The sequence below is a fragment of the Solea senegalensis genome, linkage group LG9, assembly GCF_019176455.1.
Source record: "Solea senegalensis isolate Sse05_10M linkage group LG9, IFAPA_SoseM_1, whole genome shotgun sequence".
In the NCBI taxonomy this organism is placed as follows: Eukaryota; Metazoa; Chordata; class Actinopteri; order Pleuronectiformes; family Soleidae; genus Solea; species Solea senegalensis.
Window position 1 is genome coordinate 5,326,466 of NC_058029.1, and position 26,946 is coordinate 5,353,411.

Sequence of the window (26,946 nt, forward strand, 5' to 3'; positions counted from 1 at the left end):
CTCTGCATTAAAAAGAAAGAAAAGAAGATGTTGCTGCCAGATATTCCCTGTGTTTTGTTATTTATAAGTACAAAAACCTTCCCCATTGTGTCTTCCAGGTTAATGTAATGGAATGAAATAGCGATCCTTTAGGAGCATCCGTCTGTTTTCTCCCTCTCTCGCCTCAGGACATGTCTGCTTAATGTTTAACACTTCCACCGCTCCACCAGCTCTATACGGCCGAATAACATCAGTCGAACAATAACAGTGCAGGTGATCACTACAGTAAAACACCAAATAAACTGGGCCTTCAGTTAGTGCCTCATAAAACCACTGCCGACTAAAACAATATTTAATTTCCCCTGTTAGGTGTTTGTGATTAACCATTAGTCTATTTATTGCCATTCATTATCTTTACTGATTAAGAATGCATTACTTAATTAACAGCTGCTTTTATATGTGGCTCATTTCTCTGGACCTTACATACGATCAGATTTGACCTACGCACATGGCCACTTCCTGTCACCGCCACTGGCATCAAACAAAAGAAGTGAACCTCACTGCCATGTGCGTTTATTTTAAAATGAACGACAAAATATCACACTTTGCACATGCATAGACCAAATGGTATGAATCAGGCAGTGACGGCGACGGCACACCAGCCAACGTTCTGTCCTCGGAATGTAAATGTGCCAAATAAGACACGTAATGGACATCTGTGTCGTCAGAGGGAGAGTCTCTACAGTCTGACTTTTAGCAACACATCACTTAAATGTAATGTATGAAGTTTTACAAAATGATCGGCAACGGCATGAAACCTTCCCGTGATCTTGGCGCTGGTGGAAATGGAAATTGTAGAAACGCTTGGTGCCAACGGACGCATTGTTCCACCGGCACCTTTCACAGGAAGGGGGTGTGTCCTGTCAGTTGAATTAAGTGCGTGTGCAGCCGGCGGTGATGTAACGCGACAGGTCAAACCACATAGTCCGCGTCGCCGATGCGATGACAGGGACAAGCCTCCCGAGTCAACGACGAACCACGCTCAACGTTTTTGTGAGACCTGCCAACAAGTCCGCTGTGCTCCACATGCTTTCTGAGTGGTGGCACAAAAGGCATCATTATGTGAGTGTGTGTGCGCGTGTGTGTGTTTATGATGAAATGCACATACATTGTTGTATTATGGCTGTTCTTGCTGTATTTGTGCCAGAGGCTGTGAGTGCAAACAGTGCATCAGTGACAGACAGGGCACACTGTGTTAAGTGCGTGGGTGTGTTTTCTTTGTGAGTGTGTTTGTTTTTATGTATTTGTGCGCGCTCGGGTAGATTGTGGTATTGACAGTGGCCCCGTCAGTGGAGGCGTGATTCATGAGCCATGAGGGATCTCTCTTTCCAGCCCCTCCCGTCCCCTGAAGTACCACCTTAGAAGTGCTGCCCTTGCACTGCATCAACCCTCCCCTCTCACCCCCACCTCTCCAAACTCTCGCCCGTGATTGGTTAAGAGGAGGGGAATCATATTCCACTGCCAGGGTTGGCAGCTCACATGCGCAGCCACAATAACAATTGCTTGCCAGACTTCAGTTACAAGGCCAGCAGCTCCATCCGCCATACCCCTCCTCCTGTCTTCACTCCACCTGCTTAAACCGCCACCACAATATCAACCGTAGGGTTTTTGTTGATATGCTGGGGGACTGAAGCTGGGGTGTGGTGGGATCTGTGTCCAATGGTTTCCCAGGAACATGAGGCAACAGGCTGTAAATATCACACAGTTGGTGCTGGCAGAACACCCTCAAGGTTGGGCTGCAAACCGAGCTTTGCTGGCTGGATCACATGAGGAAATTCAGCGGCCCAGTTAGACGCCAAACTCCCACCAGCCCATTGGTGCCCCAATGAGGAGCCAGCCTTTAAGATTCTTCCTCACACACCCTCCCTTATATATATATATATATATAACTCAATTCATGATGATCATGGCTCTCAATACTGGCAGGTGTGTTTGATCATTGGCATTAATCTGGTAGCTCTGGATAGTGGGGTCGTATCAGGTGTAGTCAGTGTGTTGCATACCTGTGCGCTCCCTGTGCTGAGAAGCAGCTGGCGGGCAGGTGAGCTCAAGTCCAGTGAAGCTGCCAGCACGGGCAACAGTAGAAACACTCACACTAACAAGCAACCGATTTCGTGGTTAACTCTCGGTAAATAATGGACTCTGCAACTATTTACGCCACGCCGCCCGATGCTAATGCTAACGCCACACTTACCCTTCCAGTGACAACAACGCTGTCTTTAGCCGGTAAACTGCAGAGTGGAACGTTTGTCACAAAGTCAGATTGCGTCCCATTTGTCCGTGACTCCAGGTTCTAGTAAACTCTCAGCGACTCTCTGGAGTAAGATGAAGGTAAAGCTGAAGATGTCAGGATCCTGCAGGTCTGGAATAATGACCTCTACGCCTGTTTACAAACTCGTAAAACAGCACACCGGCGGGGTCTTTACGAGGATCAGATGTATTCACTCTTGTCAATTTCTGTGATATATCGGTCCATCTCCGTGGATTTTGAGCTCCAGTTCTGTTCATTTTTGCCACATCCTAGGCTGCGGTTCATAGGGACTGAGTCACGTGACGCCTGGAGCTTTATTTATAGAGAAAATCAGTGTTTGTAGCTCTTGGGGACACACATGCGAAATGCTGGGCTACTGTTGCCTCATTTGGTTTGTGTTATTTACGTTTATCTGCAGTAAGAATTTCAAGCCCAGCAGTAGCCGATCAGATTTTCTTAATGGACTTTGGTGTGGGAGTGAGTGCTTTACGAAGCGACACAAACTTAAGTGGCAAATATAGTACATTCATGAGAGAGTGTGATATCTATTTATATTACGACAGTTAAACAGCAGTTGTTATTGTTAGCACACATTTTTGAAGAGGTGAGTGTGTGGAGTTAAATGAGACGTTACCCAAAGCCCAGTATTAAAAACCAAAGATCATTTTCAGTGTCATCAGTGTGATGATTCATTTTCACGTGTAACCTGTTTGTTTATTAAAGCTGAACTGGAAACTTCTTTGAGACTGTGACGGGGCACGCTGCCACAATCACAGACACCCGCTGATGTGATTTCTCGTTTCTTCTCATGTCCCAGACAGGCCGGTTTGAGTGACAAATGGATATTGGTGAGCTATTGATCCACCTGGGCTTCAAACTGAGAGACCGATCAGTCATTTTGATACGCTGCCACAGAGGTCATGACTCGAGCAGCTACATGCAGGCAGGTTTGCCCTCTTACTGAAACCTGATGCCTTCAAATCCTCCGGGGGTCGTCTCTGTTGACTCCGCTGATATTTTGCCAATGCAACAACACGCTCACATATCCGTGAGTGTGTCAGGCAATTCTTATCAAATGTTTATGTAATCAGTAAAAGCTCTCATGACAAATATGTTTGCACGCTTTGCTTTTTAAGTGACTGAGACACAGATGATTCACTGTGTTTGCCCCGAGCTGCAAATAATGCAGTTGTGATATGATTTGCAAAATTATGCAACTCATGTTCATGAAGATTTAGTTTTTGGGCCCTTGACTTCACTGCAGAATTTCACCACAATGGTGTGTTGTCACAGTGCAGTGAGTATTGCATATTGGATATTATGATATAGATGATTTTGCAAAGAGAAAACTCAATATTTCCTGATTTGTTTGGCAACTATAAATGTTACCCAAAAGCCAGATGACCCCAAAATGTCTCCTGCTACGTCAACGCCGGCAATTAACGACCAAATGTAAGAGGGAAGCGTTTACACTGAAGCACACAGATAATTGTGTTCCTCACTCTTGGGTCATGATTATCTCTCGCTCTCTGTGGCACCTCGACAACTGTATTGGGCGGCGTTTTCCTCACAAATAAGACTAAATAAGATCAATTGCTTCGGTTATTTCCTTTAATTAGTTTGAGTGTGAGGCGAGTTCAGGTTTTTTTTTTTTGGTTTTTGTTTCACAATGGCGTTTTAATTAGCATTTCTTCTAATACAGTCTGTATGCAGGGTCTTGTATGGATGCATCAGCTGCTGTTTCAGGACAGATGTGATCATTCAGGACCTCTTTATGTTACGTGATAGCGTTGGCAGCCATATAGAGTGTAGACGTCGGCTTTGACGCTTGAAGTCTCGTCGCCACATGCAGCACACGTTATGATTTAAGAGAGCATGGGTTACCTGTTGTTTGTGAGTCATGGCACAGTCACTGCTTTCCTGCAGGTTGTGACACATTCAGCCCCGCGGCAGCGGCGCTGGTGTCGATGTATCAGTAATATCAAGGAGAGCGGTGTCGGAGAGGACGGCAGGGCAGGTTGTCTGGTGGAAGGTCAACGATTCACAATCCGGCTGGGAAAAATCTGGTGGACGTGCTCTTTACCAAGTCAGTTGACCTCGTAATGCTCATGGGAAGCCTCTTATTTTCCAGCTGGGGATGACTGCGGTCGCACTGGGAGACGAGGAAACAAACTGTAAAGCGTTTTGTAGCTGGGAAAAAAAGAGAGATATCTCCCATTAACTTCTCCTCGTGAATTAATGTTAAAATCAGAATATTTCCCTCGCAGTTCATGTCTTTCCACCCACACAGATGGAATAAGAGATTGAAGCTTTGAAATTTTTAATGGCCGCTGCAACAGATGTCGGGGATAACGATGCAATGCTACATTTCCTAACTGTTCTTTTACAGACTAATCTTTGTTGCAGGCTGCCCCGAGGTTATGACCTGATTTGCCCTCTCTTAAGCTTAGTGAACACTCGGAAATGGCATCCATGTTTCGTTTTTAAGATCCTTTTCTAATGCTCTGTGATGTGTTTACTGCTTTCCCTTTCTTGAATGATGTCTTTGTGAAGCCATATATATACGGTCAAGGTGTTTATTTCAGTGTCTTTAGACCTTTTGTCAGTGTAAAGCTTCCTTGTGTAGCACCAGCTTTCTAAAGGCCTTGGAGCTCATCTAAAGCTAAATGATTCAAAATGCAGTCTGTATTTATCCTGCTTATCCACAGCTGATTTTAATAGAGCAGTCATATTCTAGCGTTTACTTAAACACTGATGAAATACAGCATATGTTGCAGCTCTTCTTTTGAAGTTTATGCAATTTCCTCAAAAGCTCTGACTTCCCTTTACCCCAGAAAGAGAGTACGTTATTGGCCCCATGTGAATTCACTGTTTTAGGCGTTCCCCAGGGTTCTAATCTCGGCCTGCTGTAGAATCCTAATTATCAGCGTTTATCTTTTCGTTGTCCAGAGCCTCTCTGTCACCCTCGTAAGCTCGGCGAGGCAGCAGACACACTCCAGGCCCTCCGCTTCCCATGTGAGAGAGCAGAGATTCTGCCTGACATCAGACATGGGAAGTGAGCTCCGGCAGCATGAAGGGTAAAAGGTTGAGACTTGACCACCGCGGGCAGATAAAGCAGCCTTTTCATGTGCGATCAGCCCACAGCCTATAGACAAATCCCACAGTGCTCGCTGCCTTTGAACTTCACCACAACTGGAGCGAATCCCCCGCTCTGCGCAGTGGCTAATGAAGGCTATGAGCGCACACACGTTGTTATTATTTAGTTAAAATACATTGCTGACACCTCTTTACTCGTGTAATTTGAAACTTAATGAATGTACAACATACTGGAGACACCTGTTCTTTTCTCTCTGACATGCACTAATGAGGTGATGCAGGTGGAATACATTATCCCTTACTCATCCCGCTTATTAAATTTGTGCCAGTCAAACAGGAGGTGAAGAGAAGCAGAGGAGTTTAAGACAGATTTCCACAGAAAACGATTGTGCCAAAGGGGCTGGAACCAAATATTAGATTGATGTTGCCAGTAGTTTGTACAATCAGTTCCTGCAGTGCGCTGCTGAAACCAGGCTCAGGCAGCCTCCAGTTCTTCATCAAGCCTGTTAACAAAGCGATTATGACACTCATAACTCCCTCTTTTCTTAAACCCCCCACTCTCCTCCATCATCCGTCTTGTCATCATCCGGTGCATAATTCATGAGCAAATTGTCGCCAAAGCTAAGTCGGATGCATCCACTCCTTAGCCAGTGTGTTGTTCAGCGCTCACAGCAGCACAAAAGGCTCGTCAGTCCCATGACAGACTATTTTGCATTCTTTGTTTCATTAGAATGGACGTAAATGGAGGGCGTTCTTCTTGTGCTGCTCTCCCAGGTAGCTGTAATGCAAACAATGCCGAGGAGCGGGTGTGAAGTCTGTTTTTGTATCGGCTCAAACTGGGGATGTTCAGATGCAGAAGTGACGTTCACAAGCGCGCCTGAAGTTTGTTGTGGAACAGCGTGGGTCGGGCTCGGCAAACCACCCAGACCTGCACCTTACAGAGGCCGTCGTGTCGGGCTGCTGCACCTCTCAGGACGTCAGAGGAGAGGAGATAAACTGGCGATATGATTGAACTGTCAGTGGCGGGGTCAAACTTCATTTTCTGTGCTGTTGGTTGGGAATCGCAGGGGAACTCAAGAGTGTGATATTGCACACGCGGCCCACAACAGTGAGAGCGTCACAACACAGCAGCTCCGCAATAATCATTACTACGGCGGCGACTGGCAATTGTTTTCATAATCGATTAATCAATTTGTCATTTGGGCCATAAAATGTAAGAACATGTTGAAAAATATGGATATTTCTGGAAATTGTTCATTTTTAATGATTTCTCTGTTGCATGGAGAAAAGAAACCAGAAAATATTCCCATTGAAGAAGATGTAAAATCAGATAACTTACATTTGGACATAGATTTAATTATTTGTGAAAAAAGAAAAATCACAATGATATAAAAAATGTAAACTCAAGGCTTTCCACATACTTCAGCTCTATAATTCCACCACTTGGCTCCTGCTGTCGTCTGTGTGCACAGGGAGTCTGTACATGTATATACAGCATATATTTAGCCAGAGTGCTATTTTTACAGCTGAACCACAAATAGTAGCGACGGGGCCGAAAACAGCCTTTGCTTCTGTTGCCATTCCTGAGCTACTGCTGCGGCCGCCCGCATTCATTCATTCATTCATTCATTCATTCATGAGTTTGCATGTATTTGCAGAAACATTAACTTCTCTGCTTCGCTCCTTTTGAAATCTGAAATTCTCTGTGTTCCCATTGTCGGATCTTTAATCATCGCATAGATTTGCAGACCGCAGTTATTTCACGGTTAGTTAGCCACATGGCTGAATCAGACACACATTTTTACACTCTATATCTCTGTCACGGGGAATTAGCCCAGTGTTCAGTTTAGTTAATAAGGCATAATGTTATTACTGCACACAGAACAGCAGAGGCCAGTCTGTCTTTAATGTGTCATCTGTGGAAATCTGCCCACTCATACCTGCTTTGCAGACATGTCCCACGTCTGTCCTGGTAGTTTGGAAAATGTGAATAGGACACGTGTGGAAAATGGCTTTAAATCCTTCACGTCTTTGGAGTTTTTTTTTATTATTTTTTTTGAATGTGGAAAAGTTTCCGTCTCGTGTCATGCGGTCCTGCTGCCGCTGTCCCCACGCGTCACATTAAGCGCAGACGAAAAATCTGCGTCTTGTCAGAAGGAAGTGGAAATGCACCCTGAGTGGGACGGTGTTTGGAAACGGAAAATATGTAAAATCCACAGACTCGGCGACTCCTCTCTGCCCTGCCTTTGATTGGGAAAATTCACATTCGGCACGTCAAGCAGCCCCGGCTGGGCAGCCGGTTGCCGCGGGCGACCAGCAGATCAGTGATGTGGCGGTGATGCCTCTAATGAAGCTGACACAGCACAGCCTCCCTCCTCATGGGGCCCGAGGGCCTCCTGCTCTGCATGTAGCACCACAAACAACCCCTCCATGTTCCAGCCTAAAGTGCTTTTGATTTGATGGCGCCGCCGATGCTCTGCTGCATCATTTATTCTCTCGTGTATGAGTGGTCAAGGCAAAGATGGTGTTTTTATTAGTAAAAGTGGGTCACAGTAAATACAAATAAAAGCCCCTCTTCCTCCTTTTTTATACATAAATTGCCTCTTGTGTGTTGTTTTCCAGGAGCTGCCCAGCTTAGGTGAAGGGGAGGGCAGAGCATCCCAGTTCAGCCTGAGTGTGGACGACCTGGCTCCCAGAAACAGGACCATGATCTGAAGAGGGCGCCACACACACTGAAACCCATTCTTCCTCTTCTCCTCCTCCTCCCTCTTTTTTTATTTTATTTTATTTTATGTTATTTTATTTCTTAAACAAACAAACCAAAAACTACACGGTGACATCCTTCCTGCTGGGCCGCTCCAGCAAAGTCTACCCGAGAGACTTCATCAACTACATTTGACCTCTGACCCCCGCCACTCGCCGCCGCTGCTCCTCCCACCACCACACCGGCATCATGGGGAGGAAAAAGATTCAGATTCAGAGGATCACGGATGAACGCAACAAACAGGTCAGTGAAGTCACTCGAGGTGATGTTTGTATTTGTGCAGCTGCGCCCACAATACCAAAGTGGGCGGGGCTTTGTGTCACACCCTCATTATTTGGTTTTAGACCGCCTTGTGCAGGCTGGGGTGACGCGAGGTAACGAGGGAGTGTAAATATCAGATTCACAGCAGCTGATCAGCATCTTATCAGTTTAACTATGTTAAAGGTGCAATAAAACATTGTCAATATTACAATATTACTAATTATTATTTATATGTATGTACATATGCAGTGTTTTACTATTGTCTTGGGCAGAGACGTCACACGACTGTCAAACCTGCGGTATGTGACGGAGACAGCGGCTGTGGGAGTGGGACACAGTTGTCCATACGTTTGTCCATGTTAGGGTGACGTTCCCATTTAATAGACAAAAAACATGACTGGATTAATGCAAAAAAGGAAACTAATAAAGTGACGTGGCTGGGAAAACAAAGGAGTGAGGTGCGTGAGTGAGTGAGCCAAAGATCCTCCACCCTGTGCCCTCCTGATTGCCTACACCTGTAACTATAGAGAAAACACTATACTGCCCCCAGTGGAGACCTGACAAACCCCAAAAGAGGAGGTGCAGTCGAGTTACCGTCAACCCACGATGAATGAATTGCTTGCAGGCGTATTTAAACTTTTCACACTTGCCATAAGCCTTTAAATCAGAGGTGTCAAACTCATTATAGTTCAGGGGCCACATCCAGCATAATTTGATCTCAAGTGGACCGGACCAGTAAAATAATAGCACAATAACCTACAATAACAACGAGAACTCTGAATTGTTTCCTGTTGTTTTACATTATATTACATTAGTATCTCTTTACAATGACATTTCTTGAGAAAAATAAGTGCAATTTCAGAAATATTAGCCCTAAATTTACCATTTACACGTGTGCATTACAACCGACCGATCGCAGTGGATCTATAAAGGGACAAACATTTAGTCACAGGTGTCTGGAGCTGAAAAATAAAGTAGAGTGTTTGACATTACATTTTCACAAAACCATCCTACAGGCCAGATTGGACCCTCTGGTGGGCCGGTTCTGGCCCGCTGGCCGTATGTTGGACACCCCTGCTTTAAATGCTATGGCTGTCGTCCTCCACATTGAACCGCCACATGTGACCCTACAATGGATTTCATTTGGTCTAACTTATAAACTTATAATGAGTTATTTTCTGTAGATTTTTGAATATATTTGAGCTATATACTGTTCCATGTCAAAACAAAGACTTTTATTTTGAAATTATGTGAAATTCCATCGCTAATCTTGATATAATTAGCTTTTTCCCAAAAAGTTCAACTTTTTTTTTTTCACTTGGCCGACCCCCGACCCCCTGCTCTAACTGAAGTCTTCACAACAATCCAGAGAAACATACGCCGCTGAAGCAGAGACGATGGCGAGAAATCAGCGACTGAGTCACAGGGGGAAAAAAAATGGCAAAGAAAGTGCAGCCAAACTTCACAGTTCCACAGTAAACTGTCGCTTCAAGTGTTTTCAGGGCAGAGTTTTGACAAGAAGGGGGTGAGATGGTTCCATCTTTGATACCAGGCTCCTTGACTTGACCTTTAATGGTGTGTCACTTGAATCTGATACAAAAACAACGTGGTTTAGTCCTAAATGAAGGTTTCAAACGATGGTTTTCCCACGTGTTTCTTCTCTACCTCACGCGCACAAGGTTCCGTGACATCCTCCTCGTTTGTGTCTCACTCTCGACGTGTGACGACTTCACCTCTGGCCTCTCGTCTGTTGCTCCTCTCACCGCAGCACTAGAACGAAATAAGATGCAATCGCGTCTCCGCCGCTTCATATCCTCCTCCTCCTCCTCCTCAAGTCCCATCAATTGGTCACAAATCAGTTGAAAATGTCGTCTCGTTTGGTCGATTGCCGTTTCAATCATTATTAAGTCGACGAGCGAGCGAGAGAAGGGGGGCGCGGGCGGCGCATGCTATCTTTGGCGTTACGGAAATCTGTGTTTAAAGTGATGTGAGTGGTCTGTCTCCTCTCTGTAATGTCTCTGATTTCCACTTGAATACACAACTGTGAGACGTTTGGTATTGCACAGCAGCGCCTTTAACACATAACAACAAATAAGCTTCTCTCTGAGCAGTGCCACATGAGAACAGTACAGTAGCATCATGTTTTACGAGGCTCACGACTCTGCAGAGCTATCGTTGTGCTGCTCCGACGAACCAGAAAAATACTGCCTACAGTGAAAAAAGTACAAGAAATCATGATAACCCACCCCCCAACATCCCCCCCAAACCTTAAGTCCCTTTAGTTACGATCAGTCGCATTGTCACGGAGGATGAAAGGCTAAATGATCCATCCAAAATGAGTCAACTGGTAAATGATCTCCGCTCCATTGAGCAGATGGAGTAATGGATTTGACGTGCCCGCCTTCCCAAACGGAGAGAGAGATGAAAAAACAAGACGTAGGACGGCAAACGAGGTGCCGGGGCTGAATCAGGACCTGAGCGAGAGGTGGCTGCGGGGTCTGGAGAATCATCCTGGGTTTTCTCCTCATCAATCTTAGCAGCAGGTTGCATCTCCATGAGGGGAGTGGGGGCAGGGAGGGATGGAGAACACAGCCTGCAGGTGGTCAGAGGAGTATGATGGCTTTGTTATTCATCAGTACACAATTGGACGTAAAGGAGTGTGGGGACGAAGGTCGGCTGCGATCGCTCTGATGGAGCCGCCGTCTGCATCAGGTGTCAAACTGTTTGTCAATAAGGTGACGCGCTCGGTGGTCCAACGTGGCCGCAGATTAAAGATTACTCACCGATCAGGTAATCAACGCGCAGGGAGTGATTTAATTACAATGGGTGGGTGGGGGTGATGACATTTCAGATGCTTGCATAGAACCGAGACTGCACAATAAATATCCTCTTCTCTGCTTATCTGCACAATAATTGAATGTAGAGAGGAAAAAGTAAAAAGAATCGGCTTCTTTCATGGGGAGCAGGATGACATGTTTGAAGTGGAGCTGAGTCTGGAGTCTGTAGAGAAATAAGTGGTTTTTACACACTTGCTCTGTGTTGCTGCAGCTAATGAACACTGTGGCATCTGAAAGAGGATCAAATTATTCTTTTTTTTTTTCCTTCCTTGCTTCCTTTATTTCTTTATTTATTTTTTTTCTTGGAGCACACACAGCCCGTCACCCTCCTACATGTTGATTCGGAGATGCTGCCATAAGCTCAGCAAAAACAAACAGCGTTCAGAGTGTGGGCCCCGGCTGGAAACATGACAGCATCACCAACACCACAAGAGAAAGAACAGGACTGGAAATGTTGGACCCGGTTTTTCTTTTGGACGGTTTTTCAAATCAAAGAGGCTTGTTGATGCATTTCAGCAGAAAGCGTCCACAGGAACCACAGAACTCTAATTAATTTCATGCCAAATCGCGAGCTGTTTGACATCAGGCAGAATGGATTAAGAATATAATGCAGAGAGGAACATGAATCATGGGCATGAAAACACCAGGTTGTATCATCACAGTGAGGGATTAGCGACTGTGTGGGAAGACATCTGGACGTCCAGGTACAAGACTGTAGATTAAAACAGAGAAGAACTGACGTGTGTCGTCATCACATGATCCAATACATCGTTATAGGGCTGCGAACATTACACGATTAAACGTTTCCTTGATTAAATGTCAGCAGTTCTTCTTGAATGCAAATATGTCCTGGTTTCTTAAAAGAGCTCCACATAACAATAAAAAATAAAATCATTAAAAGTGAATAACTCTGATTTGTCGACTGAACAAAAAAAACAAAAAACGATCGATATTCTTCAACATTTCATGGACTAAACCAAGTAAACTATCAAGAAAATAAATGGACACTTCATTCATCGATTATGAAAATAGCCCTTAAAATAATTGATTGTAGAGTGTCACCTCGGCGGTTGAACGCTAATATTATGGGATGGACGCTGTGTGTCCCGCCAGAGCCCCGACCAACAGAGGCGCAACACATTAGCTGAGGCAATATCTGACCAATATTGACACGTTTTTATTGTGTCTACTGATCAATAACAACAAAAATATGTCTCCGACCACAACCTTTAATGTCTGAGACATAAATCAAGTTTTGGTCCGTCAAAGAATTGATCTTGTTTCATATATTGAAATAATGATGTTGCAAACGCGAGCCTTCCTAAGGTAGAAAGAGGAATTATGACCATAGTGCATAGAAACTGAACATTATAATAATTTAAATGATGATAATAATAATAAGAGTCACCTTATTTCACTATACCAGTGTATTTTTTGCTTATTTTAACTAGAAAAAGAAGCAGAAAATGTTGATTTTGCCCATTTTTCCAGAATAACCTTTTCTGCATGGTAAAATAGTCACTGATATTTGCCGTCTAGTGAAATTACCGTAATAACCACACGTTGGCTTTGACGCATGACTTCTCAGCATTGAGAAACCGCTGGCCTTTTTCCGACTCTTCTGTATTTGAGTAGTCTCCATTCAAGTGATTTTTTTTTTAAAGACACAGTCACATTCTATCACTTCCCCGCCGTTATATTGACGACCTGTTAAGTTTTCTGGAAAAGGACGTCCTCCGACGCCATCATTGTGAGTTCACAAATGAGTTTCAATCCCCACGGTGAGTAACCGTGTCAGCTGGATGAGACCTTACGAAGAAGGTCTGTCTCCTCCTGGACTCTTACTGTTATTAACTTGATGTAAACGAGTGTTTTTCACAGCAGTTTTCAGTCACAGTTCCACATGTTTTTGGCCTGAGCTTTAAATTGACCATGATCCCACAAAGCCTGTGTGCTGACTCATATCCAGCGAATCAAAGTTCGCTCGTCCATCTGCCACACAACCACAACCCTGCCAAGACACACACACACCCTCACACTCACCCCCTTTCTTTCTTCCTTTCTTTCCTCCTCTCCTTATGGATGTCTCACTCTTCAGTTGCCATTGGTTACCTGGCCATTCCGCTCTTAATGTCAATTACCCTCAGCTTGTTTATGCTTTGCGGCAGACGGGAGGATCGAAAGTCGGGGGCCCCAAAGTCGCTGTTACGGCGAGTACTTTTTCTCAGAAGCGGAGATGTTTGTCTGGGACATTTGGACGGATTTTCCCGCTCTAAATAATGACCTTATAATTTGTCAGGAGAGCAGTTGTTGTTTGCAGTGTCTCGTCTCTTCATCACCCGCCCCTCTTGTCATCCTGCACAGCCGTAATTTCCTCCCTTTCCAACGTCGCCACATAATTTATCTGCTCATTTTGTGCGCGTGTGTGAGGGAGAGAGAGAAAGAGAGAGAGAGGGGGAGATATGTAGATGAGCAGAGAGATAAAGATGGAGGGTGATGACGCTGGTGGTGATGAGGTGGGAAATGGGGGGGGGTCAGAGGGGAGGAGGGGAGTCTGTTGCCCATGGATACGACCCCGATATAATTTGATTTGTGGCAGCAGGAAGCAATGAGTGCGAAGGAAGAGTGGGAGGTGGAGGGGAGAGGAGGGGAGGATGTGGGAGAGAGAAGAAAAAGCAAGAAAGAAAAGGAGGGCGAGAAAACAAGAGGCGATGGAGGGAAGATAGAGAGAAGAGGGATAAGAGAGGCATAAACATGTCGGGCACCGGAGCAGAGAGGATCAAGAGATATGAACGATGTCACATGATTTTTATTATTTTTTTTTTTTATTCCCTCTGTCTCTATCTGTTCTCCGGCTCCAGTCACTTCACACCTCGGAGGTTATGTCAACACATCAGTATATCATTATACAACGACGTAAACGTGTAATTAGTATTATTTTTATCATGAGCAGGAAAAACATTGTCTGCGTCCACTAGTGTCTAAAACTCTGCCGTTTATTTATTTGTGTATTCAATGATTGAATTCTTCTGTGACTTAGCAACCGGCTCAATGTATGCGGCGATGTCTGCGGCGATGTCTGCGGCGATGTCTGCGGCGATGTCTGCTGGGTTTTACATGTGGACCTGAATGATATCATTTCTGATTATTATGCCTTAAGTATTCATGCGTTCAAGAAGTGCTGCATTTTCTGCTCCTGCAAATGATTTTAACATGACGAGCTTTGAAACAGGAACAGGAAGTGTTGTCAGCCGTCATTTCATTGCTTATTTGTTATTTTTGCTGTGAAGCTTTTTTCACCACGAGGAGAAGTGTGATTGTGGCCTTGATGGATGATTTCCTGTTGAAAATTCTGTTTTTTAAAGTATAAATATTACCATATATTACTGCATTTAAAGGTTTAGACGGGGGATGAACCGCCAGAAGCGACCGGAGCAACTTTAACGTGCCTTGACATCAATTTTCTGACAATAATATTCCCTCAAAATGATGTCAAATATGTTTTTTCATGTCACATAATGTAAAAAGTGGCACTGTCACTCAGACCTTCAGTTAACTGCTGCATCTCATCTGTGCACACATTTACTCTCCATCACTCCTGTATCCTGACACCCTGTTGCCCTCCTCCCTCCTGTGTGTGTGTGTGTGTGTATTTAATCCAAACGGAGCCAAATCTGTGTGGATTGTAAATAGCACTTGGGTTATAACAGGGAAGTGATATGAAAGCCAACCATCCGACAGCGAGGGGACCCTGCACTTTAGCATTATCTCTCCCTGCTGTGCTCTGCGTGTGTTTCAGTGGTGATTTCTCTCAGACAAGCAAGTGAAGCTCAGCTTCCTCCAAAATGTGGTCACATATGTGCATAAACGTGCCCTAGTTAGTTCAGAATCAGCTGTTTATCGCAGATCGTGATTTAAAACCGCTCGACGCTGATTTGACAAAATGTGGCAAAAATGTCACTTCCGTGAAAGCTCAGCTTCTCTGGGAGGCGGCATGGACGCTGGGCTTCTGCATGATGATTGGAGGAACTGTCTGAAAGGCGGAGCCAGTTTTTGATTGTCAGCATTGCAGAAACAAACGTGACAGCGGAGGCTTTTCTGCCTCTGTCCTGTGTGGATTTTGCTGGTTGTTATTTGCTCGGCGATATAGAGCAGTTTCTTTTGTACGTATGAAAAAAAAAAAAATAGCGTTTCAGTTTTGCATAATTATCACGTTTCCTTGTTCTAGTTGTTCGTTTGCATAATTTATGTAAGAATTTATGTATGAATAACTGGGCCTGAAATCAGCTTCCCCTGTTTCAAAGACCGACAACCGCCACTGGTGTGTGTGTGTGTGTGTGCTGGTTTTTATTACCACACTAGAACCTTCTCTGGTACAAACACTTACCTTGTCAGGACCAGTAACAGAATAAAGCCTGGTCCAAATGCGATTCTGCCTCGATGCAGTGTCCTAAGAAGAATAGCTGTGCAAATCTGTGTGTGAGAGTGAAAGAAACATGGAAATAACGTGTGACAGAAGGAGAGTGTGGAAAAGAGCGGGAGAGCGTAAGCGACATAGATGGAGAGCATGGAAAAGAGCAGGACAGAGTGTGAAAATGACGAGGAGAGTGAACGTGACGAGTGTGTGTGTGTGTGTGTGTGCGCAGTACTTTAAAGAGAGTGTGTTTGGACGCTGTCTAGAAGTCTGTTTCCTAAAAATGTCTCGTGTGTTTAACACACTGTTCTCTCTGCTCAGACTAGAGGTGATTGCCGATGTAGGGCTGAATGATTTTAAATAAATATCTAACTGCAATTATTTTGACAGGAAATACGATATGATTCACGATATCAGACGGAATGGTAATTTTAAAAGTCATTCTCAATTTCAATTGAAAAACATATTTGAAAGGTTTAATGTGTGATCTGTGTGCGGCTCTGTGAGTCTGTAGAAGAAGATGTGTAATAATAATTCATCTAAAATGGTATTTTTGACAATTTCGGCTTGAGCAAAAATTGCGATTTGTGCTAAAATTTAGATTCATTGTTCAGCCCTACCCTCCATGGTTCTCAAACTGTGGTACGCCAGCTTTTCTGGTGGTAAATGGAGGAAAATCAGAAATACCGTTTTACTGTACATACCAGGGTATGTGATCAGAGTGGAGCTGAGGAATTTGATCACTATTTTGTCACTATACCAGTGTGTGAAGTATATGTGAGGAAGAGGATGATGATGATGGGAATAAATCTGCCTCCTATAGAAAGAAAAGAGAACTTCCACTGTGTTGTAACACAGATCTAACTGAATAATAAAGAAAATACGCATCTGGAGAAGTGAATTCTTCTCAATATCTGCCATTATTTACATTCTGTGAGGCTAAACTGGCCAAACCTTATGTTAACTCCAATGTCTCCGCCCTCTTCCCCTTCCCCTCTCTGCCTCCGTCCACCAGGTCACGTTCACCAAGCGAAAGTTTGGCCTGATGAAGAAGGCGTACGAGCTGAGCGTCCTGTGCGACTGCGAGATTGCCCTCATCATCTTCAACCACACCAACAAGCTGTTCCAGTACGCCAGCACCGACATGGACAAGGTCCTGCTCAAGTACACCGAGTACAACGAGCCGCACGAGAGCCGGACCAACGCCGACATCATCGAGGTAAAGCGGGGGGAGGCTGGGGGATACACGGCGGGGTAAAGGCTTCATTCTCGTGAAACTCATGTTCCACACGTTGAAAGATCATTTAGCTGCTGTTCATCCTGGTCTTTGTTTGTGCGTCTGACCAGTAACAATTATATTTATCTTTCCCAGTGGGACCATTGAGATTTAATCAGCTCTAATCTAATCTGGTTCTCTCAGCCGTAATCAGGTCAAGTCCAGTTCATTGCAGTCTAGTCTAAGTGACTGGTCTTCAGTGTCATTGGTCCCGGGTGATGTGAGGAGCTGTTAATCCCACTCTGGTTTTGTTTAATTCAGCCGTCGACCCGACGTGTTTCCTGCTCCAAGGAGAAATGTAAGAGTTTCAGATCACATGAGTAATGTCGTTCTCTTCTCCGAATGGTTATTAGGGAGGTAGAGCCCTGGGGTAATTAGCTTAGCTTAGCATAATGACCGGAAACATCATCGCATCTTAAATTCACTCATTTAAACATTATAGCTAGTTTGCAGAGGTTGCAGTAAGACAGAGCAGCATTTTCACGTAGAGTGAGCGAAGGACGACGTGATGCCTGAGAAATTGAAATTCCAAGATCTCGGTCTCACCGAAGAAAATTACAAACACTGACTTTGACCAAGATCCCAAGGATGATCACTTGTCCAGATGCAGAGCGTGCTGCGAATCAATAAAAGTGGACGCCATCATGATCAGCGAAACGGCTCTTACAATTTACCCTCCAGTCTTACGCTATGTCAGCACATTTGATCCTTGAATTGGTCCTGGAGAGTCCTTGAAAAGTCCTTACTTTTGATGTTTGGTGTGGGAACCCTGGAGGAGGAAGAGATTCTTGTATTTAGTTGAGGTGTTTGAGTTTGGCAGCAGAACTTCATTTCCATCACTCCATCAAGACATGAATCAGGCCGAACTGTTGGTTTGTTTTCAACTGCAAGACGACTTCCATGTTTATTTACTGTTGTCCAGATTTCATCCCGGTGTTGTTCATGGCTGCCCTCTGGCTCAGTGCCTGTCAGCTTAAAGAAAGGGCAGAGGTGAGGACAGCTGGGCTTCACCTCTCCTCACCCCTCTGGCATCAGCCCTTGTTGTTACCCAGCAACCTCTACAACAACAACAACAACAATAACAACACACTGAATTATGAAGCCTAGATCTGATTGAACCTCGGCACAAAATGGCCACTAGATAGACAGAGAGCCTCCCAAGCAGCTGGGTAGGGAAGTGAAGTTTGTTGGTTTTGCATATTGACTAGCAGAGAGGTCGCTGGTGAGGTTAGAAGAAAAGCTGTGAGGGCAATCATTTAGTTCTGCTTTCATGTTGCTGTAATAGGAATACATTTTTCTCCTGGCGTCTTAACTCCCTGTGGGAAAAAGCTTCCGTGGAGCTCGTCAGGCAAACGCGGAGCACATTCACACGCCTTGCTGACCCTTGTGTACATAATGGCCCTCTCATGAATTGAACACGAGATGGTTAGGTATGATTCAGCGCGCTGTGCGTCCTGCAGTACAGCAGTACAGCACTGCAGCCTTCACGCGGAGCGTCAACTTAACGCTGTATTTACTCACACAGCTGCACGGGTTCACAATCTGTCAGCCACAAACATGAAGTCGGGAAGAATTGTGTGTTTATGACTTAGACAAACTGTTATTTTCCTGTGTTGCCAGCGCCCACGGTGGTGTTGCAAGAATGTAAAGTCAGACGAGCACTGGAGGAGAAAACTCTTACACGATCACACCCTGAAACAGTGAGAATATTAAACACCAGTTTTAACCTTTCATTCTTTACCAGGGTTTCTTTAATCACACTTTCTAAGAACAAGGCAATAACTGCTACCCGTGTCCCAGGTGAGGTGATCTTTGACTCCAAATGATGAGTGTAGTTTCCATCTTCTACCAATAACCCTGGAAGATGCCCAGAGGCAAAGACTGTTTGATTCATCTCATGAACTCCTGGGAGGTTACTTCGACCTTTAGCTGCTGCTGTAAGGCATCGTTCCCTTTTTTTTCCCCCACGTCGTGTGAAGCCATCAACACACACGCACACACACACACACCTCAAAAACACAACACACACCTCCTGTAGATCTGTGTGTGTGTGTGTGTGTGTGAATGTTTTAATTAAAGTCGAGTTCCCAGTTCATTTTGACTGGTTGTCACCAACTTTTAAAAAGTTAGTACCATAGTGACCCTTACTTTTGAACACAGTTAATGATCTAATGTGTGTAAATGTGCTAATATTCATGTTCAGACAGGTAATGTGCCAAGTTCCTCTCCATCCAAACACTTTTATTTACCTGAATGAATGGATGAATGGAAACACGCTGATCTCTGGAGAGAGCAGATACCGTAATGACCCTTATATAGGACACACTTTTCCCCTGAGAGGCAGGTTTGAGCGAAGCATGTCACCTCTGAGTCGAGCTGTTGCTGGTGTGAGTGTAAGATTGAGGGTTAAACGTAGTGTTACTATGTGGCTAGATGTGTAAAGTGTTCTTAAAGCCTGATCTGGGACCTGTACATGTTTTACACTGTCGGTCAGAGCTTCCAGGGCGGGTTCTATTCTTTTATTATTGGTCCCAGGTCTGTGAAACACAACCTGTCCTCCAACAGAAACAGAACTATGGGGATTTTCCAACTCAACTATGCACAGTTGTTGGTGAGGTTAGGGTCAGGGCAAAAAAAGGACAGAGTTAGGCAGTAAAAATTAAAAATAGGAAAACATTTGCGTGTGTAAAAGTCTAAATAACCACTAAGCAAACTGCTGGCAGAGAGTCTTTTTATTTTGTTCATTTGCAAAAATGGGCTCGGCCAGTTCCCCCGGCCGTCATTCTGCACATGCGCGTCTGTTTTGGTTGTGCTTCCTGCATTTGGTTTACTTCAAGCAGACCGAGACCTACGTTTTTAAGGCGGACCACAGTTCGCTTCTTCAGTGACATCACAGGTCCAGTATTTCTCACTTCTGCATGGATCGAGGTCTATAAAAGTATATTATTTATGGGTCTTTTTTGGGTTTAGGCACAAGATACTTGGATCCTTGAAGAATTGTAATTGTGAATCTTTTTTTAAGGACTTGAAATCAAAAGCACAATCCGTCCAATTTGATTTCACTCCGTCAGGGTTCAGGCCCAATAAACTGGTGAACTCTCATTTAAAGTGTCAGTGGAGCAGCACAGTTTGGTGCCACATTTTTGCACCTCCACTTTTCCAATCTCTCTCTCGCTCTCTCTTTTTCTCGCTGTCTCTCGCTGTCTTCCTTTCACCCCTCTCCCACTCTCTCCTTCCACCAAATCTCACGATTTGCACAGTCACGACAGTTTTTCCACTTTCCTTTCTCTTTCTGTCTGTCTCAGAGTGTCAGCACTAAAGCTTTTCTGTGGGCTGTATCTCCAGCTGCAGATGGCCCTAAAGTGTGCGTGTGTGTGTGTGCGCGCGTGCGTGTGTGTGTGTGTATAGCTGCTCCAGGCCGCATCAGCTCAAGCTTCAGTGGCCCTGTTTGTGTGCGTATGTGTTTGTGTTTTCAAGTGTGTCACTCTTTCTCTTAATGTGTGTGTGTGTGTGCACGTCTGTCGTAGGCTGTGAGGACATGTCCGTCTGCTCCTCATAACTCTGAAGGGCTTCTTCAGGGTCAAGACTTGGTCTTAGGGTTAGAATTAGGCTTAGGTTTTACATTTAGCTGCGGGGCTCGGGAGTGCGCTACGCCCACGAGTGTCCTCACTAAGGTCGCTGTGCAAGAATGTGAGTGTGTGCGTGTGTGTGTGTGTGTGTTTGCGAGAACACCTCATACAATATTCAGGCTCGCATGGGAAGTTCTCGAGTGTACCGGCCTCGATACTGCTCACCCCACTCACACGCACACACACACACATTCTGCCTCACCCGCGCTCCCTATAGTGTTTGTCCTCAGCTGTCCTCTTTGCCAGATGTGCTACAGCGCACACTTCCTTGTTGAGCAGGTGTCGGCTTCATCTGCGCAGACGGTTTGTTTCTGCGTGTCTGCGGCGGCATTTTAAAGGAAAAACGTGCAGCGCAAAGACGCGATCGGATTCTTCTGCTCACAAATAAAACACTATCTTTCAAAATCCTTTTTTATTTATCTTTATATTGTCATTTTTTATACATTTTCATCCTTAATCATTAATAATATCATTGTTATTGTTGTTATCACAGGTATTATCAACCTAACAGATGGAAATGGTGCACGAGTTAGGAACTAGTTTCAGTGTTGGATTAAACCAACTATGGAGAGCTGGAATGTGGGGCAGCAGGACTGTGTGTGTGTGTGTGTGTGTGTGCATTCATGGAGCACTAGTGTAGTTCACTGATGTGGATTTAATGTTGTTTGCACAATAATTGAGCTCCGTCACACAAATATAGCGTTATATGGCTTTGATACACACACACACACACACACACACAGTAGTAGACAGTCATTGTTATGTGTGTGTGTGTGTGTGAGATCGTTTGACAGACTAATCCCTTAATAGACTACTAACAGCACATCATGTACGCACCGTCGTTCCTCGTGACCTTTGATTCTCTTCAGCGTATAAAGATTTCTTACATCAAGTCCAACGTAAGAGAGGACGTGTTTGGACAGTGATGCGAGGAAGAAATAATATTAAAAGTCCTTAGATAATCTGTTGTCACACATGGTGCCGTATCACTGGTTGAGTACAGAGCTGGGGCATAATTGGATAGTCACAAAATGTGCCCATTTGCTGCTCCTGCCTCTGTGAGTCTCTCCAAGCCAAGTGCTTCCGAGTATAAATTATGAAGTGTGGATTTAGTCACACACACACACACACACAGATATGCGTGCATACACACACGTGTGTGTTGTGCTTTCTGCACATACTGTTCTTGTGTGTGTCAATGTCCCTTGCAGCTCTTACTCACTGTGTGTGCATGTGCATGTGCGTGTGTGTGTGTGGACTCGGCATCTATCACAGACTTAGACGTTCCTTCACTCCTTCCTTCAGAGTGCAAGTCTTTGAGTCACTACACACACACACACACACACACACACAGCATCTCTCTGAGATGCACATGCTGCTGGAAAGAGAGTGTGTTTTTATGTGTGTGTGTGTGGCCTGCCTCTCCTGCCAGAATGTGTTAATCCGCTCGACTGCAGATTCCAATCAGGGCAGAGGAAGGAAGAGTGCGAGGGGACAGAGGGAACGCAAGCGTGTGGAAAGCTAAAAGAGTGGCGATGAATAACGAAAGGAGGGGAAAGCAACATGGTCAGAGAATGGGGTTGCCCTTTTTTTTTTTTTTTTAGAGCGGCTCGAGGAAAGACAGCCCTCTATAGCGAGATGCTCTGCAGGAGCTTAAGGACTTTGGGCACCGCCTCAATCCTCCGTCCTGCTGGGCCGCGGCCAGGCGGAGCCTCATGTATCACAAAATACCACTTGACGGGATTCGCCCCTCAAGTAACTGATCTGTTAGCTGCCTCCCCCCCACACACACACTCAAACTAAAACTCTGCTGCACTAAAACACACAAATCGGGATGCTCAGGCTGGAGCTGATGCCTCTGTTAGTCCCTCCTGGTATTGTAGAGGTCATAATCTGGACCAGATGAGGTCACCTGACCCTGATACGTACACCAAATGCAGAGGTCATTTAGTCTCTTATTAACATAATAATAATATATGTTGCCGTCTCATGTCGTAGCAGATGTATGTCTCACATTTTGTCATTGAGCAAAATAAAGAAACTTAGAAGTCGGCACACATCGGCAGATCCTGGTGTGTTTGCCAATGTCGGATAAAACATTTTACAATAGGATACAATAGCAATAGCAGGAAATCACTTTATTTAGTGTGTTTGTCTTCACGACACTAGCTGGTGACAGTCCGCCCTTTCCAGCTCGTTAGTTTTAGGTGTTTTCCAGGATAATTGGAGGCTAGTTTTTTAACTTGTTGGACGCCATTCCAAGTCTTCCTACCGTTCATCAACCTTTAAATATTCAATTATTTGAGCAGACAGAGCATAAACTCGGCCTTGGTCTCTGATTGATTGAGTGTGAGAAAAAATAGACATGGGTCATTGAAAGTGCATGAGGATATTTTGGTAAATGTCTCCCTTGTTTGCCACCTACTGTTTCATGCCCTGCATTGCCCTACATTTTAGTCCATGAATTTGAGGGAATTGGTGCTGGAAAGTGCTTGAATTTGATGTAAACCATGGTGTGGGAACCCTGAGTATCATTTATGTAGGATGAACATGTTCCAGTGTATTTTAAAAGTCCAGTTTTAGTCGACTAACACGATTATTCGGGCTGATTGCGATGTCGAATGGAAGAATGTCTTTGTATATTTCATTGTGACTGAAGCAAATTTCATCTCTTTGCATGAGGAGATGTTCGAGACGCTCACAAAGTCCTTTTAAAAAAAGGCTTTAGTCTCAAAAAAAACACCAATTACAGAGGACAACGACACAGACACACAGTTTAACGAAAGGAATCAAAGAGAAGCCAACGAGAGAGAGAGAGAGAGAAGGAAGACGACGCTGGGCTTTGTAAGTTTGAAACTTATCATTGTCATGCAGATGCAGGAGTGATGGAATGATAAACGCTGCCTCAGCGTTAGCCGTCGCACTGGAACGTGGCCTAAATCAAACAGTGGGCTTTGATTGAATTATCTGTTTCCAGGGTAAGTTGAAGACATGAATAATTTGTCCAGACGTTCGTTGTTGACTTTCACCGTCCGACAGCGTTTCATGTGGGATGAGGATGAAGCTGTGAGGAGCTCGAGAGGAAGAGAGAGAAAGAGGAAGAGAGAGAGAGGTTATGATGGGAACAGGTAGAGAGAGAGAGAGAGACAGGGCAAAAGAGGACACGCAGACAAAGAGGGAGAGAGAGAGAGGAAAAAGAATAAAAGAGAGGAAGAGGATTAGAGGAAATGACCAGGGACAGAGTCACATATGGAGGCTTTAGAAGAAAAGCCGAGATAATTTAAAGGGTGAAAAACACAGAAGAATAAACAAGAGACTTTGCACTTTTTCTGCACGAGAGCGAGAACTGCATTAAAGGTGGTGGGCAGCGAGATGAGAGCGAGGCAGAGAGAGAGAGAGAGAGAGAGAGAGAGAGAGAGAGAGAGAGGGAGGTGGGGTGGGGTGGGGTGAGCAGCAGCGTTTCACAGAGAGCTGGAAACGGAGGGCGGGCGGACAAGCAGGTGGGCGAGCAAGCGAGCCAGAGGGGAAGCAAAAGCGGGAGGGAGGGTGAGGGGGGTGGAGGCGGGGCTTGCCAGCAGCTGCAGCCAGTCAGAGGCTGGCGTGATTCTCTGCAGGGTGAATCTTACCCTGGCAACATAATAGAGTGTGAGGGAGAGAGAGAGAGAGAGAGAGAGAGAGGAGAGAGAGAGAGAGAGAGAGACGGTGGACAGGTGAACAGATGGCTCACTGACTGAGGGACAAGCTGATCAGTGGACTACAGAGCGTGCGTGTGTGTGTGTGTGTGTGTGTGTGTGTGTGTGTGTGTGTGTGTGTGTGTGTGTGTGTGTGTGTGTGTGTGTGTGTGTGTGTGTGTGTGCACTCACTGTGACAGTAGAGCAGAGAAACAGCAGGAGAGAGAGAGAGAGAGGAAAGATGTCCATATTTGCACTCTAGAATACTGTGTGTGTGTGTGTTTCAGGTATTTCTCATGTTGTGGGGACCTAAACCTGATCACACAGTCACATGATAGGGACTTGCTTCCTTGTGGGGACAGAAATCACGTCCCTGTAACATAAGTTATCACATGTTGTACAGTTAGGGTTCAAGGTTCAAGGTTCAAGGTTTTTATTTGCCATTTGTGCTAACAGACAGTCCAGGCACATTGGAAATCTTGTGCGGGTTCTACGTGTCAGTTGTAGGAGACAGAAACACACTTAGGTATAAATATAAAAGTAGACCTCAAATTAAAGTCTATACAGAGTATAAAGTAATAATAAAAAAATTTAGAAGATGTGGAAAAATAAAATAAGAAAATATATACAGATATACAGCAGATTATGGGGTGTATTGCACAGTTCTTAGGGTTAGGCCTGTAGTTGTGGTGGTTAAGGTTAGGGTTCATAACTCCAGTAGTTTGATTCCAGGCCTCTACAGTGAAAAGACACTGAACCCTGAGATGCAGTGTGTAAATGTGATGTATGAATAATAAATGTACGTATGTACACTTGGGCTTTTTCAGTTTGTGTCACTGAGTTAAATCTGAACAAAGGATTTCAAACACTTAAATCACAAAATATCAGGAATGAACTCCTGAGTCCTGTGATATAGAAATGCTGGTTTTTCCTCTTTGGACTTTGGCGTTGGGGAGCGAGTGGGTTACAAAGCGAAAACAAGCGTAGACCCTAATGCCAAGAAACAGCAGGAAAGCAATTCTTAAAATACTGTAGGTTTTAATTAGGTGAGCTGTTTACAAAGTGGCTGCAGTGAGTTCCCTGAGAGTGATCTTGCCGTGTTCCTGGTGAAGTAGATGCCTGTTTAAATGAAATATCCCTTTAAGCATATATAAAAAGAATGTATGTCACGCATGAACAAATATCAGACTGTGTGTGTTGCGTGAGCTTGTCCATGTGAACGATGCACCAACATTGTCCCAGTTTTGTCTCCGGGCTCTTTTATGTCTTTGTGTCCTGACAGTCGGGGGCCGGCCGTCCACGCCTCAATCACGTCCTCCGCGCACGGTCAGCAACATGTCGGAAATTGTTTTATTGTGATATACTGTCTACTTAAGCTGTGTTTCTTTTGTTCCCTTTTGATTTTCGTCTTCGCCTCTGTTTTTTGAGGTCAGAGCACACAGAACACCCTGTGCTGCGGATGTTTTTGTGTTCTCTTGTCAAGTGCAGACAACAAAGTCTCCTGTGCGTTAAATTTGCATTAAGCTGCAGATCAAGAGTGTCGACTTGTTGCCGTAACACTGAGTGGAACAAATCTGTGTCGTAACCAATTCCTGTCCATAGATAAAACGCTGCTTTGACACCACCATAATAATGATAATGATAATAATATAATGGGGGTTTGAGATTTAATGAGATTCTTATCAAAGAGGGGCTGGATTTACTCGAACTGAGAGATTCTCCACTGTGACATCCACTTGGCATCATTACCCTCCTGCCCTCATCTGATTTTGAGGCTTTAGGCTAATTCATCCCAAACTAAAAGACGTCTCCACCTCCTTGGGGTTCAGTCACGAGCTCTTGCAGGTATGATTTACCGCCGGCGCCACTTCCGAGGCTGAATTACACACGAGTTGAATCATCCTCACTTAGCAGTGATTGTGCGCAGGGGGAGTCGTGAAAAATGTGCCCGTGTTTTAATCAGACCAGCACGCCTGTAGTCAGACTGTACACCGCGGGTGGTTGTTAATTAAAGGGAAAATGGGGTTTGCGAAATATAGAAAATGATCTCCGAGTGGTTTTGTTGCCTTATGGATAATATATTCAGGTTTCACTGTACGGAAGTCTGTCTTCACCTTAAACTGGTGAAATGATAACACTTTGGGTTGGAGGTTTTTACCTGAAATTCAGTTCAAATTCTAATCTTTAAAACCGGTTTGAGTTGGAAATATAAAGCCTAGAAGCTCATCAGACTTTCTCTTATTCATTTCATTTATGATGATACACTGATATAATTTTAAGCTCATATTGCCATCCCCGATTTTTTGCTAGGGCTATGGAGTCGCATCAGATGCTCTTTGTTCCACAATGTCATTTGAAGTTTTTGAAATAATGACCTCATGGCCCAGCAAAGGTCTCTGGGAGTTCAGCTTAGCCGCTTAGATCCACTTTGAATCCATCGGAGAAAAAAATAACACAGTGTCATGCCATTGTTCTCAAAACCCGGGGTTTAATATCTTAACCCTGAAGTTTTGTGTGTCCTATAAACTCCTGAGAGGACACTTACGACACCCGAGCGTCTTAAAAGTGACACGTTCCAGGTTCCACGACGGAGACGAAGTTAATAACAAATCTGCTATGGAGTGACTTCACAGATTATGATGTAAATAAATAATGCGGTGTTATGTTATCTTCTGAAGGAAAAGCTTGTCACGTATTATTTATTTGGA

At 44.5% G+C, this 26,946-nt stretch overlaps 1 protein-coding gene and 1 long non-coding RNA gene across 11 annotated transcripts in view; one reads left to right on the top strand and one right to left on the bottom strand.

Annotated features, from left to right (window-relative positions):
* mef2d (myocyte enhancer factor 2d) overlaps window positions 1-26,946 on the top strand; it is a 94,014-nt gene that overhangs the window by 26,653 nt on the left and 40,415 nt on the right. For all 10 annotated transcript variants that reach the window (XM_044033538.1, XM_044033545.1, XM_044033543.1 and 7 more), the window contains exons 2-3: window positions 8,009-8,393; window positions 16,678-16,881. In XM_044033538.1, the coding sequence (XP_043889473.1) occupies window positions 8,340-8,393; window positions 16,678-16,881 (258 nt within the window). In that variant the 5' untranslated portion in view covers window positions 8,009-8,339. The remainder of the gene's footprint in view (window positions 1-8,008; window positions 8,394-16,677; window positions 16,882-26,946) is intronic.
* On the bottom strand, window positions 3,947-7,716 carry LOC122774369. Its single transcript, XR_006360986.1, has 2 exons — window positions 7,327-7,716; window positions 3,947-4,480 (listed from the first exon to the last, which is right to left on the bottom strand). It is a non-coding gene; the product is annotated as an uncharacterized LOC122774369 (long non-coding RNA).